A 15,788-nucleotide genomic window follows, 5' to 3' on the forward strand; every position below is an offset into this window, starting at 1 on the left:
ACCAAGAAGGCAGTCTTTTTATACATTTAATAGAAGACACTTTTAATCACTTGTTATCTGGTATCTATTAGAAAGAGAGCTCAGTAAAATATGCATAGAGAGAAACATATTTTTGCAGGTCATGGGGCTTGAACCAGGGCCTGGGCCCTGTCCCTGAGCTCTTTCGCTCAAGGCTAGTGCTCTACCACTTGAGCCATAGTGCCACTTCCAGTTTTGAGTGGTTAATTGGAGATAAGAGTCTAATGGAGACTTTTCTGCCAGGCTGGCTTCAAATCACAATCTTTAGATCTCAGCTTCCTGAGTAGCTAGGATTACATGTGTGAGCCAGCGGCACCCAGCTTGAAACAAAATCTTCAAATGATGATTTTGTTAATGTTCTTAGCATGTAATGGGAAGAAGGTTGTCTTTGACTGGTTACAGGCAGCTTTCAACTGTAAAAGAAAATGAACACTACGTTCCTTTAGAACTTTTCAAAGGCTGTCAGAGCTTCCTTTAAGGAGAGCTACATGTGTCTATCTGACTGTCTTTACATATTTCTGTCCATCTGATTGTCTTTAGGAGCCTGGGCAGCTCAGGATGCCACAGGCAGCCCTCTACCCCTGAGACTGTACCTCTAGCCCTTTTGAATTGCCTACTTTTTTGGCTAGGGGTCATGCTCTGTGCTGTGGAATTTAGGCTATCGACCATCTATCGCTCCCTGCGTGGTGCGCTACTGAAGAATGAAGCCTGAGATCATGGTGGGAAAGCAGGCTGCCTCTTGGGTTTGGGGGTGCGGTGGGGAAGGGGGTAGTGAAGAGTCAAAGTGTGCTTCAATGGCACGCACTTTGGGAAATGGTGCGCACGTGAGAGACGATGTGCACCTTCTTTATAGTTTAATGATCCACGATCTGCTACCCATGTGTTGAAAAGATAGAGGCGCTTACAGGAATTCACACATTCCTGGAAAAGAGAACCGCTCGCTCACTTGAAACAAGCAAGCCATGCCTGCTGAGCTGGCCTGAGGTGTCAGAGGCCCCAGATCCCTGGTTTTGTAGGGGAAGAAATCCAAGTTGAGGGAGGCAAGTTGTCCTAGCTTCTATCTACGCATGCGTAAGACTGTGGCAACTTCCATTCCAACTTCATGTCTGAGGTAAGTGTTTTGGGGTAAGGCAGTGTGACCCACAGAGTCCAAACTCAGGCATTCTCAGTGAATGGCTAGATTCAACAACGGCTCTACCACTTACCAAACAGGTGCATAATTAACTCATTTTTCTCAGCCGTGAAGTAAGTTATAACAACAGTATATATGTCAGAACTTTATAATATGCACACATACACTCATATATATATATGTATATATGATTATTAAGGATTGAGTTAAATAAGTATTTTAAAGTCGCTGGCATTTACTAAGGTATTAATCAGTATTCATTGAGGTTATTGATCCTCAATTATAGTTTGATACAGACTTGAGCTAGCATTAAGAGTTGGTGTCTTCCCTGGAATGGAGAAGTTAGAACACAAACTACACATGTCACGTGCACAACAAAACCTTTTTATTGTTTTCACGGGCTCACAGGAGACTCGTTTGCGTGTGCTGTGCTGCTGTTAGACTGGACAGAGTGGGAAGGCCAAAGGTAAAATACCCAGGCATGACATCAAATCTCAATCCAGGAAATTGAAAGCGGAGCACAGGAGAATCCTGATTCTAAAAGGTTGCACAGGATGAAATTTTTCTGTCCACGGACATTGGGTCGTGACACATGACAAGTAAAACTCTCAGTGGAATCAGCGTCTAAGATCAGGAGCTAGTTGCCTTGGTAGCTGTTGTTCGTTTGCATGTTTGGTGTGGTTACCACAGTAGAACAGCGCTTTTGTTTCTAGTCTTTGGAAAAGAGGCCCACTCGTGTGTGGCAATAGTCTCTATGGTTTTCAAATACAATTGACACATTGTGAGAATAGGTTTTCTGTGAGTCTGTATTTAGCCCCTCGTCTCCCCTCTCTGCTCTCCCTGTCTGACTCTCTTGATGCTCAGAAACACAAGCACACCCCCTCACGTGCTCTCTGTTCTGTCTTGGGTTTTTTTTTCATCATTTCTCTACTACTTTCTCTCCTGCTGTTTTTGTGTCGTCCTTCAACACACATGATTTAGAATTGAATTGTTTGCTGTGGTGTCAGTGCTGCTGGGTAGTAGGCCCTTGTAACCACCAGAGACCCTTGTTGACATGTACAATTCTCGATGTAGACACACACAATCGATGGGAGAACCAGTTAGTTAAGGCTGTTGCTAAGGACACGGGATAAGGAGTACTGTAGAATGTTTATTGGTTGTTCTACTTTTTTGGAGTATGACCTTGGGACATTTCCTCTTGGTTAGACAAGGAAATCAGTGACATAACTCATAGAGTTATTCTTGAGTTGCTGGGAAGACTGGCAGCACTGCCAAATGTTCCAAAATATTCCCAACCAGTGAGCATTTTTACCTCAGCTTGTGGTGTCAGGAAAGTCCACACAAATCACTATTATGGTCAAATGGAGAATTACTGAATAGGGCGAGTTGGCTGGCTCTTTTAACGTAAGGAACCCCATTTTAAATCCGTCCAAGTCTCATATTTATTACCCACCACGTTCCTGAATCTTTAGATTTAAAATAAACAATACCAACAAAACCAAAATGATTCAGAATGTCAGTGCAATATATTTTCTTTATTGAAAAGAATGTACTCGAATAACACAGCTGTGGCTTGAAAAGAAAAGGGAGAGAAATTATTTTAAATGTGTGGATAAAGAGAAACTGACAAGGATTAAGCCATTTGTTCCCAACACAGTAGTTAAAAGTCCTTCAGTTCACAAGCAACTGGGCTAGAACTAATGAGCCAAACAACTTTTGCACATTGTCATAGAGAGTTCTTCAAATGCTGTGTACACGTTGACCGGACAGAGTATGCTTCTACAAGCGTCCAAGATAATGTTCAAAATTCTAACTGTCTACATAGGAAGAATTAATGGGTGGCGGATTCCAGGACATTTTTTTACAACGTGAAAAGCATCAAGTTCTATAGCTAACACAATGAATGAAAAGCTGAAGCTACTCTGCGCCTTGCTATTGCTTATGACCCCATTTGCATCTTGGGGTCACTATTTCGTTAGTCATCTATGCAGGTTGAAGAGGGAGCACTTACTCTATGTTGTATGCTTGGGGTTGCACTTCAGGATCAACACTTTGGCATCTGAACATGTACGTTCTCTCAAGCTTCAAAGAATAAACACAAGTAAGCCACTACGTTCTTTGTCAGCGTGTTTCAACACATGCACTGGAGCTTGCCACTTATTTCTGAAGCCCGGGTGAACAGGTGTGGGGGTTTCTCGGCCTCCCAAAACAGGTGCATATTTCTCGCCACAGCCACCACCATTATCGTGACTCTCCATCCATAACATGGGTGCTAGCAAATCGGGAACTGCTCTGTTTAAGAAAACAACAACATTTTTGAGGTGCATCTTGTCCATGGATTTCTACTCCTGTTCAACACTTTTCTAGGTTAACGATTCACAGACTCAGAACCATGTGTCTGACTACAGCCCCTGAACCGCACGCGCTAAGCCTTAGACGTGTGTATCTACTTATTTAAACGCGTCTCGGCAATGGGAACTAGACCACTCATGTCGGGGGAGAGCTGTTTTGTCTTTTATAGCGCAGGATGTTTGTTGTGGGCAACTACAGAGAGATCCTAACGGTGAAAGCCTAGTGGGAAAGGGCTTCAAGATAGCATCTAGCCAGAATGACTAGAAGCTATACCGTGAACCACTACAAATTTGTGTGCTGATTTTTTTTTTAATGAAACCAGTTACCATAAGAAGATGGCCTATTTTCCCATTTCTGAGAACTCCAGATAGAAAGTAAGTGTTACTCACCACACAAAACTTCCATGAGAATTAGAGCTGTTTGATTCAGGCATACACATGTGTATATAAAGATGTATATGCATACACAATAGGATAGTTAAATAATGAATGGGTGTATAGCTACATAAGATAGAGAGAGACAGAGACAGAGAGGATTTTCCCATGAAGTGGACAGACATACTATCCAGTGGTAATGATGTTTGTCAAGAGGCTGTGAAGGAACCCTGGAATCATGCAATCATTCCCCATTGAGTTTTAGTTGAAATTTCATCTCTGCATGGAAAAAAAAATGTCCTTTCACCCTGCTACAGTCTCCAAGTGAGGCTGTGGGCATGTCCGGAAGTCAGGCAGCTGCTGCTTTTAGCCCCTGCTTAGCCACAAGTACAAGCGCAACAGGAAAAACTTCCCACAGAATGCAAACTGCACAGTCCTTCCCTCCTGCCAAGATTTAGTTTATTAGTCTGCTCCTGGGTGCTATTTTATTTAACTCAAGGCTTCATGCTTGCAGGGGCTCTACCGCTTCAGCCAAGCCTCAGACATTTTGTTTTAGCTACCTTTCAGGTAGCTAAACTAGCCTCAGACTGCCATCCTCCTACCTCCCTCCCCCCTCACCTAGCTGAGATTACAGAAGTGTGATACATGCCTGAGTTTTCTTTGAGATAAGGTCTCGGTGACATTGTTTTTTTTTTTTTTTTTGGTCTAAGTGGGCCCTGGACCATACTCCTACCTCTACCTACCAACCAGCTTGGAAGTAAGAACCATGATTCTTTAGCTTGATTTTCCTAACCCTGGGACCACACAAGCATGCATATTAAATGACTCAGATGACCAGCCTTGCCGTAAGGGTGAAGGATCTCCACTGACTGGTATGCCACCATGCTGTCTCTCTGTTGAGCGTGAGTTAGGAAATGTGAACAAAGGCTGAAAGAGGTTGGGCTGCGTAACATCTAGACTCTCCCATGGCACTGATGTTCTAGAAATACATCCCAATAGACAGAATGCATTTTTTTCTGTTCTTCAACCCACTCCCAACCCCATAGTCTAACCCCATACCTTTAATCTAGATTCTTCTATACTAAGATTACATACACACACACACACACACACACACACACACACACACACGTGTCAAGCATCGTGAGATTTTTTGTTATCTGGTTTTACCAGATAGGTTTTGCCAATAGGTTTGTCTCTTCAAAAAACAAAAAGACAAAACTTTAAAATTCTTTTAAAATTCCCCTGTGTGGGAATAGGGAGTCAAGTAGAAGAATGCATATAATAATATCACTGAAATAATATTGGAAGGGAGGTGATATGTTTGCTTTTCCACATTTGTGCAATATCATTCTAATTGCTCCAGTAAGACTGAGTTACTGCTGTAATTTGAAAGCGTCAAGAAAAGAACGTTTAAAAAAGAACTTTTAAAAAATGTCTCCTAGTATTTCTGTAGTATCATTAGTAGTTTTAAAGTACACTGAAATGTATGTGTATATTCTCTATATACATATACGTGTATAAATACATTTACCGTACTATATACACATACTATGTAAAGTTTAAAGTATATACACATTTATATAAAGAGACAAGTGTATATATATTTTTCTATATATAAAACTATACATTTCCTATGTATTTACATTATAGCAAAGTTCATTGGAGGGGCTATACCTTTTCCAGCAACAATTCATTTTGCCACTTTAAATATTTGTAATCGGTATCGCCCTGCCTCTAAAAGAAGAACTGGAAATGTTATTTTAGAGCAAACAGGAAATCTCAAATGGCAAATCCTGCAGAGCAGTATGACAGTAACATAAAACGGTGCCTGGAAATAGGACCTCACTTGCCTGGAGGCCAGAAAGACCCCCTCGGCATTCCTTCCACTGCGTGTGAATCCTCGCGGTGCCAGCGGACGCCCGGATGCAGGAGGCTCCCTGCCAGAGCACAAGCCACGTCCCTCCACGGGGGCTCACGTGTGGGCCCAGGACTTCCAAGCAGGCATTCTCTCTTATTTGGAAAGGTCATGGATTTTATCTTCTTATTTAGGAAGTAATTACTGCAGAGGTTTTGTTTTGTTTTTACCAGATTACCAGAAAGCTCTCTGAAAGTTACCCCCAGCATGTTCCAGAATGGTCTATCTACCAACCAATGCTGCAATCTAAGGCCTCCTTCATAATCTCACTGCAGAGTACTCAGTACTGAGGAGTACTGAGCCTCAGTACCTCGCACCTGAGGCAGGGACCAGGTGACTGATACACAAGTCCTTCTCACGTTCATTGGCTGCAAAGTCTGATGTGAGCAGGGGTTCCCAGGGAACATAAAATCAGTGCTTTTAATCCTGTATTAGAACAACCTAGTTAAACCTGAAACAAGACTGGAGGTGGTCTGGGGAGAGGAGGGAGACCTCTCCCCTTACTTTCCTCTCGGGGGCATAGACCCCGAAAGCCAGTGCTGACTGACTATACATAGTTTGGTATGTGGTCCGCTCTCCCGGAAGAGCCTCCTCTCTGCTCTGCCTCCGGGATTGGCTTGCCTGGCTCTCGCTGCTGAGGCTGGAGGCTGTGAGGGAGTCCAATAGCAGAGGCCGAGGCCTTCTCCCTGCACCCCCAAGCATTTTGGAGACTGCTGTCATTTGTGGCAGCCTTTCTATTCTGGCTCTATTTGTTCCCATTTTTGAACCATTATAATTAATAATTATATTTTTGGGGCAAAAGAAACCCACACATTATGTTATTATATCAACAACAACAAAAAACAACGCATTTAAGAATTCTTACGATCTGATCCCCATTCTCAAATAAGCCAACCAAAGACGTAAAGAGATTCTTTTCCTGCGGCCACGTTATCAAACTGTAAGGAGAGCTAGCGGGGGATCATGTCTTCACATGGGTTGCTGTAGTTCCTATTTTTCATGCTAAGATTTCATTTTACATTTGCCTTAATTATGAGAGTGAGTTTAATAGATAATAAGAATACGGTGCTTCACTCTGTGTGTCTTTCCTGCTTTAATCTGTCCAGAGACGTTTTTAATCACCTGCAATGAATGATGGTTTATTATATAATTCTGTGGTCTAGATACACACAGGTCTGAAGTCTACTGAATTGCCCTGGGTAATTATAGCATGTGGGGGAAAAAAAAAACGTATCACATTTGCTTACCTTGACCTACTTTAATGAAGAGATAATGTCCTTTATTAGCAGCCACGCATCCAAACGTTCCCCAGCTCCACACAAGTGCATCTCAGCCAGAATAAATGCCCGGTTAATCACAGTCGTTTGGTTTTTGCCTTGCAAAAGCTCTGAGAATGCTGGTGCTTAATTCTCTGCAGCTATTAGAGCACTGTCCAGCTTCCCATGATACATGGGAAAATAATTGCATAATTATTGGTAATTGTTTGCATAATGGGGTACTCAGAGGGTAAACACCTAACGTGTCATCCAGGAATCAACACTCTGACCTTGAGCAGAAAAGTGGAACAGGCAGCTAACAGCCCCTCTTCACGGCACCTCCAGTTAAAAAAACAAAAACAAAAGCAAAAGCGACCCAGTGGGGTGGCAGGGACAGAACCCTGCCCGCTACACCCCGCACAGAAAACGCACGGGAGCTGTCAGATCAAGGTAGGTGTGCACGGGCCACATGTAATGGTGGCAGGGTTTGCTGTGGCCTGAAGGACGGCCCTAAAGCACACAAACCATGAAAGAGAAGCTAAGGAAAACACCAGGCAATCCCTGAAAGAGCCCGAGTCATGCTGGGCTAAGTCAAGTCCCTCCATCGCCCATTCCTCCAGAAAAAACCAAGAGCTGGGGTCCTCACCGGGTTTTATCAATCCCACCCCATGCCCAGTCAAACATAATTTCTCTGGGCAGAAATAATTCAATTCGAATTCTAGCTCTGCAATGAGCTAGTGACTTTGGACAGGACACGTCCACTCGCTGGGTTGAGTTACTGGAAAATTTTTCCCTCTGCTTTCTCCAAGGCATTGGAAATTTTAAGACAACAGGAGAAAATCATCTCACCATTCCAACGCACAATAAAAACTAGAGAACCAAGACGCCTTGTACTCACAACTTGGCGCGCTGAATTGAAACCCCTTTATACGACTACTTAAGGATGATTGTTGAAAAACATGTGGAAGAATAAAAACAGAGACTCTGATTACTCAAGGAAACCCTTAGCCTAGTGCCTCCCTAACTGTGTGCTGTGGTCCTGCTGTGCCTCTTCTCTGTAAGCAAGGCAGAGAGTGTGGGGAGCATCGGAGGAGGCCCGTGGCTGTGCGGACCACAAGGCCCCCTTCCGCTGCCCATGTGCCAGGCAGGATTCAGTGCGGGGCCGCCAGCCTGGAAAAGCCTCCACCTGCTCACCTGCCAGCTGACTTTGTGGAGTTAGTTTAAGTCTGTGAGTCTTCATTTCCTCTTCTGAAAACGGAGGGATAGATCCGTATGTCAATCCCACCGTCAAAGGCTTTTGTTTTTTAATAAGCACTGAAAGAAGGAATCCATCAGCAAACAGGAAACCTGGCACAGGGTGAGCCCCTGGGGGATGATCGAAATGCTGTCTCTAAAAATCCCCATGCAGCACCAATGGTGAGGAGGCAGGGACCTAGAGGATCGTGGTTCAAACACAGCGCAGGCAGAAAAGTCTGTAAGATTCCATCTCCAGTTTACTAGCAAAATGCTAGACTGGAGGCATAGCTCAAGTGGTACAGTGCCCATGATGGGCTAGACAGCTGAGAAAGGAAGCCCTGAGTTCAAACCCTGGTACCAACACACACACACACACACACACATACAAACTAACACATACACACATATACAACACACATACATATATACACACATACAAACACATACACAAACACATATAGACACACATATACAGACACACAAATACACATATACATGCACACATATATACACGTACACACAAACACACATATACATACACGCGTACACATATACACATACACAATACACACACACAATCTCTCAGATGAGGTAAATAAAATCTCCTGGATACAAGGAGATAAATTAACTTTGGAAAGTTCTGGTTACAATGCTTCTATATGCAAACGTTTAAGAATCAGTGTGTTCACATAAAAAGACTGAGTCCAAGGTCTTTGAAGGTCAGAACCCTTTAGTTTTCCGTTTCTTTCTAGGCTTTCTAGGCATCCTGCTTTGGGGAATCTTGTTCCCACAAATCAGACATATATAATGTCTGATGAAATCCCAGGATGTTGTTTTCTTCAAGATATCAGAGGTGGATGGACGGGGAAGGAAGAAGGTGGATGAGTGACCGCAGCTATGCAGACAGGCTATGCGCTGGTCAGTGTCCACTGACATTGGGATTTAGATAGGAGTTCATTATATAATTCATCCATTTTGTACACATTTGAATTTTTCCTTGAAAGGTTTTGCAAACATAATTACACAAACCAGAAAATAATGTCATGTGTGCCTATACACATGATATCACTTAATACACACAATCACCTAAGAACCCTGGCTACCCTCCTGAGATTCACACACCCCTTCAAGAGGTGAGCTGTGGTCATGGCTGTTGAGAGAAGTGAGCTGGACGGTTCACAGGCAAGTTCAGCCTTCCCCCCCTCCCAAGCCGCTCTTCATCAAAACCAAAAATGTAATACAAATTGCACTTCTCATTTAACTTCTTCTTCACATGCCTGTGGTTTGTGCTCCGATAGCCAAAATAAATGGGTAGTTGGACAGGAGACATTTCAGAATCAGCTCCCAAATGACAAAGTTGAGCGTGCCTCTCAGTGGGCTGCAAGCAACAGGCATCTTAATGCTCAGCCTTCCTTTAATGGAAGCTACCTTTGAGAAGCGCAAGGTGCTGAGATGCCAGGGAATCCCAAGGAATCTATATTTGGCCAGAGAGCCTGATTTTGTAATTAAAAGAAGTATCTATGCTAACCGATATGGTGGCTCAAACTTATAATCAAGCTACTTGTGAGGTAAAGACTGGACAACTGCAGTTCAGTTGCTGTATGCAGTGACATTCACCTCAACCAATAGCTGTATGCAGTGGGATTCACCTCAACCAATAGCTGTATGCAGTGGCATTCACCTCATCCAATAGCTATATGCAGTGGCATTCACCTCTCTCTTTCGAGCTACATGGGAAAGCACAAGTAGAAGGATCCCCTCCCAAAGCAGGCCTAGGCATAACACGAGACCTACCATGAAAATTAACCAAAGCAAAAAGGGCTAGTTGCATGGCTCAAGTAGTAGAGCTTTGCAAGCACAAGACACAGAATTAACCCTCATTATGAAGTAGAAGTAGGAAGAGGAAGAGGAGGAAGAAGACAGAGAGGAGGAAGAGAAAAAGGAGGAGGAAAAGGAGGAGGAGCAGGAGGAAGAAGAAAAGGAGGAGGAGGAAGAAGAAGATGAGCAGGAGGAGGAGGAAAGGGAAGAAGGGAGAGGGGAGAGGAAAGGAAGAGGGGAGGAGAAAAGAGAAAGGAGGAGAAGGGAGAGGAGGTGGGAGGGAAAGGAGGAGGAAGAGCTATCATGATAACTGTGAAATCACCCTTTCCAGATAAATTCTCCTAAACTGCTCTTTTGTTCTAAATGCCATTATTTTAAGCATTCTACATTATTCTTAATTATGCTCAATTATAGGTACTTTAATATCCGAATTGTAGATTTTAGGGTTTCAGTTCTCTTTGGTGCATTAACAGAATCCTATTATTATTCACTTAACCTTTAGAAAGGGCACAGATTGCTCACCTGCCTGTCACTAAGATTTGTGTTTCTGCATTCGTCATCTCCCAGTTGGACAATTCCACAGTCACCTGGCCGGACCTTTCTATTCATCTAATTTGTATTTCTAATCCATTCAAGGCTTACAAGGTGCTCTGGTTTGTGTCCATTCTCCAGCCTTCCTCTGCCCATTCTCTCTAGTCTGGCGTAATGCCTTTCTCCTTTGCTTAAGAGTCATATTTAAAAATTAGACTCAATAGTTATGTTCCTGGAGCAAAGAAGAAAAGAAAGAGTTGTTCTGTTGAGCTTTGGGAATAATGGCTCTCTTTACAATAACAAAAACAGGCTTCGGTTTGTTTGCTTTGACTTTATGTTCTCCAGGATGTATTAGAGGAACATCCCAGGAGGTTGGGTTCTTTAGTATTAATATTTAATAATTTATCCAGGCATGGGTGGCTCACACCTACAATCATAGCTACTCAGGAGGCTGAAATACCAGGACTGCAGTTCAAAACCAGCCCAAGCAGGAAAGTCCATGAGACTCTTATCTCCAATAAACCATTCAGAAAATGCAGAAGTGGCGCTATCTACGTCTATTACCCTCCTTTTGATGTGTGTATGCTATGTTTAGGGTCTCCCTTTAGTTTTGGTGTCCTTTCATGAAACCTGACTTTCTCTCTCCTGTAACAGGAGTAACAGGCTTGCTGGTGGTGATGAGGACACACAGCAGAGTTCATACTGTGTCCTGAGCATATGTAGAAGATAGAGCGCTTGCTTGGACTCAGAAAGGCTCAGAAACAGCACCAAGGCCCTGAGTTCAAGCCCCAGGACCAGCATTATTATTATTATCATCATCATCATCATTATTATTTATTTGCAATTCAGTATTTTAAATTTCACTTGTATGATGAATCCCACCTTCCCACCAGAAAGAATGGCCACAGGTTTCTCCTAGTCTAGGAAGGCAGCCCACCTCTTAGAGAGACTCGTATTCTAAGTGCTCCCCGAAGTCTCTAATTGCACTTCTAAGAACTGGATGGTGTCTGTCTATATGGAGCAGGCAATGACCGCCACACTAAACATAAAGGACAAGAATGGTTTGCATATACAATGCCCAGATGATCCGTACTGAACCTGGAGCTGGCCTGGAACAATCTGGAGAGGTGGCCATCACCATGAACCCATCAGCCACCCCCATGTTCCTTCTACATCAGGTGGAGGGCAGCTGCCCCGAGGGAGAGACAGCTGACTCCAGATCATCAGATCTAGTCCCGCTCTGACCGGCCCAGTTGGAGCACAGGGCAAGTCCTTCCTCCATAGACTAAAGAGGGCACAGGGGCTCTCTCTGCTCTGTAACTCTTCTACTCTCCCGGATTGAAATACTGCAGCAATGGCAGTTCATTTCAACTGTGCCAGGAGAACACTGTTGTTTTGCTAGTCCTTGTTAATCCCTTCTCTCTTGACAGGATAATTGCGTGGAGATAGGTGGGCAGTCAACTGACACCTGTAACTTCTGTATAGGCGCAGGGCAGGGTATGAGCTCTGCTGTGCGTCCTCATCACCACCAGCAAGCTTGTGATTCCCGTTACAGGAGAAAGTCAGGTTTCATGAAAGGATGCCCAAACTAAAGGGAGACCCTAAACATAGCACACACACATCTAAAGGAGGGACTGGTGTGGACGGCCATGTCAATGGACGGCTTCTCCCAGCTCCTCTCACCTGCTATTGGTCCTGGGATTCTCCTTTGTCATTGCTTCTCATCCTATTCCATCCTTCTTGGAGGCTCTACCTGCTAGAATTCTAGTTCCAGCTCCTATCCCACACATTCATGCACACACACCCTCACAATCTGTTGACACACTTTACTGTCTTCTAACGATTACTGCAACAAAATGCACCCTGCAAAGACTAAACTGTGGGCTCCTCAGGATCTTCTGTTCTATCCCTCTCCAACTCCCTGTACTCTGGAATGCATTCAACACCAGCTTTCTCAGGCCTCTGCTGAGATCAGCTCGTCTACCTCCTCCTCTGTCTAGAAACAGAATTTTTAGAGCATAAAGTGCTCAAGTGCCTACCTGGCCAATACCAGGCCCTGAGAATTCCAAAGGCTCCAATTTATTCTTTAATATTCTGTACAAATCACACCTCATCCTTGAAGCCACATTCCTCTCTCGTTCCTGGCACTGTCTTTCTTCTTAGAGAATATGCTCCCTGTCCAAATTATCATCCAGCCACTGACTGGGATAAAGCCATTAAGTAGCAGGATCCCAGGTCCAGTGATTCTTCGGAATGTTCCTTCCCATGGGCATGTCCTTTGGGCTTTACTGGAATGGCCAGGGGAAGCTATGGTATTCTCTTGGGAGTTTAAAACAGCCACAATAAATGGAATCCTCAAATACACATCCCTCAAACAGGGCTGACTAGACTGTAGTGAGGAATAAGATATAACTTTGGAACACTATTCTCTACCATGAAAGGCAAAACTAGGGAATACAGGGTGAGAGACAGAGAAAGAGGGATTTGTGTACCATTCCACTTTTGCAGTTTCTATGATAGATTAACTGTGTGGTGTTGTTACGTCTGAGGATTTCATTTGGGGGATTTCATCAACCAAAAAAGTTTGAAATGAAAAACTATCAACCAAATAACATTTTCTCACAGGGGAAAAAAATGTTGTTATGATGTCAGCTTATAAACAGACCCTTCATAATCTCTCTGGTGGCCAGTCTTCTCATAGAACAGATAATTGCTAGATTTCATGTCACAGTTGGCATGTCAGTTTCAAAATATGCCATCTGTGTGTCAGGCTCTTCACTGCAAAATATATATAAATATGCATTGCATCCAACCATTCTGGACATAGTTTTTCATTTCTGGACAAGTAGATAGGGCATATGTTTCTGGACAAACTGACATGTTTTATTTCAGAATGAACAGTAGGGAAGTTAAAGAGCAAATACATGAGTTGACCTAGGAGAAAAGGCAGGAGGCAGACAACAGTATTCTCTAGCCCATCTCTGTGACCTGAAGCAAAAAAAAAAAAGCAATAAAGAAGAGTATATTTGGCCAAGTGTCGGTGGCTCACACCTATAATCCTAGGTACTCAAGAGGCTGAACTATGAGAATCATCATTCAAAGCCAACCCAGGCAGGAAAGTCCATGAGACTCTTATCTCCAATTAGTCACCAAAAAAGCCAATAATGGAGCTGTGACTCAACTGGTAGAATGCCAGCCTCGTGCATAAAATCTCAGGGGTAGCACCTAGACCCTGAGTTCTAGCCTGAGGACTAGCACAAAATATATATACATTTCTTTTCCCGTGATACACAGCATTCACATCCAATTAACCACTAAGTCTTACAAAACGTTGTTTCCAAACTATTTCCAAATCCCAGTGGCCCCTTCTTCTGCAGCCCATGCCCTGCCCCCCAGTCCCTCACCAGCCCCATGTTCATCAACTTGGATTCATCTTGCCCGGTTACATCTGTAAACCATCCATCCTTCGGGGCTCTACAAATCGTGGGTGTCTGAGAATGAGAGCCTCTATTTAAGTGCAGAGTCACAGGCGATATGCCCGAGGGACCCTAATGCAGGAACCAACCATTTCCATCTTAAACAAGCAGCCCCGGCAACTCTACTACAGGTCCTTCAAGTGTTACATTTTGGTGGGATGAGGACTCTATCGGCCTCAGACGCTACGGTCCAGAATGGAAATCTGACAGCTGGATTAAACATCTTTACATCGTTTCCATAGACGAGTTCGCAGCCATGATAGAATACCCCTTTGAGTCCTCCTTCCAGATCCCTGTCCTTCTTTGTCTCCTATCAGGCTTCACAGAATCTCTTAGACACTAGGCTGAGCTATGTGCTGTGCCCTTTGGCAGGAAGCTCTCTCCCTGGTTTTTAAGATCCTTCTAGAAAGTGTGTCTGCCCCAGTCTGACCAGGGACTCCCTCCTTTCAGGAATATCCCTGGGTCCCAACCCCACCCCATGCCCACGCCATTTAAGACCTTACAAGGCCCTGTACAGATTCTCTTCCACAGCATTCTCCACCATCTATGTACTCGTCCGTTTTCCCAACACACCCTTGCACTCTTCAAACCAAAAGACCATCTTCTATGTTTGCCTATCTACTCCACCACAAAGCACTGGACAGATTGTGACGATTTGAATTTACCCTCAGCTGACTAACAGGTTCCTTCTTCACAGTCCAGGCCCTGCTCACTGCCTTAAAAGCAATAGAAGTCATTTCTAATTCTCTATCCCATTTGTAAATCAAGCAAGGAAATAGACTAGGATTTAAAAGCAAGCAAAAAAAGAGGAAGTAAATTTAAATACAGAATAAATCTCAATAACCATACATCAAAGCAATAAGAGACTTCAGAGCCAACTAAGAGCTAGGGAGCCCGGCTTCTTTTTTTAACTAACAGGCTATATATGATGTTAATCGGGCTGTATAAATTCTCTATGCTTCAGTTTCCAAATAAGGGATAAAAAATATATAACCTTTTGGATTGTTAAGCTGTTTTAAGCAGTCAAATAGATTAATAGCAAAGTGGGCTTTTTTCTTTCTATAAAGTACCAGAAATTTCCTTTTTTAGATTTTGCAACATGCATTTCCTTCTCAACTGCTCAAAAAGACAACTAGCTATAAATAATGTGGAAATCAATAGGCATGGTCGCATTTCAATTTTTAAAAATCCATTGCTTATGAAAGAAAAGAGGCAATGAGCTATTTGTGACTCTATGGTTGCAGTTTGCCCAAGACCGATGCACGGTACATGTAAAACTTAACTAATATTGTAGCTGCTATTATTTTTAAGGGAAATTTTCTTTCTGGCAAATGACCTGAGTTTCAACCGCTTATACCAGCTCTAATTATTTCTCCACACCAATGAGAATGCGTTGTGCTGATTTGTATTCATTGGGATCCACATGGCCTGGCTCTTATCAATACTCATGAACTCAGAAGACTCCTCTCCATTCTTCATTCCTGTTTGTCATCTGAAATAAAACCAGTCACATATTTTCCAGGAAAGTGCAGCCTTCCCTGTAATCACAAACACCCAGGCACAAAACTTAATTGAGAAAATCCTGAAAGACATCATAATGGGAAACATACCAATATTAGCAGCTTGGTTGGTGTGAACAATTTTGTTCACTTGAAAATCACTTGAATTGAGTGATAA

The 15,788-nt window shown here is 43.2% G+C and overlaps 1 protein-coding gene across 1 annotated transcript in view; it reads right to left on the bottom strand.

Annotated features, from left to right (window-relative positions):
* Positions 1-15,788, bottom strand: part of Opn5 (opsin 5) — a 61,016-nt gene that overhangs the window by 13,552 nt on the left and 31,676 nt on the right. The window contains 2 exon segments of the mRNA XM_013019074.1: positions 3,264-3,405; positions 3,407-3,442. Coding sequence (XP_012874528.1) covers positions 3,264-3,405; positions 3,407-3,442 — 178 coding nt within the window.

The sequence above is a fragment of the Dipodomys ordii genome, unplaced genomic scaffold (assembly GCF_000151885.1).
Source record: "Dipodomys ordii isolate 6190 unplaced genomic scaffold, Dord_2.0 Scaffold44, whole genome shotgun sequence".
In the NCBI taxonomy this organism is placed as follows: domain Eukaryota; kingdom Metazoa; phylum Chordata; class Mammalia; order Rodentia; family Heteromyidae; genus Dipodomys; species Dipodomys ordii.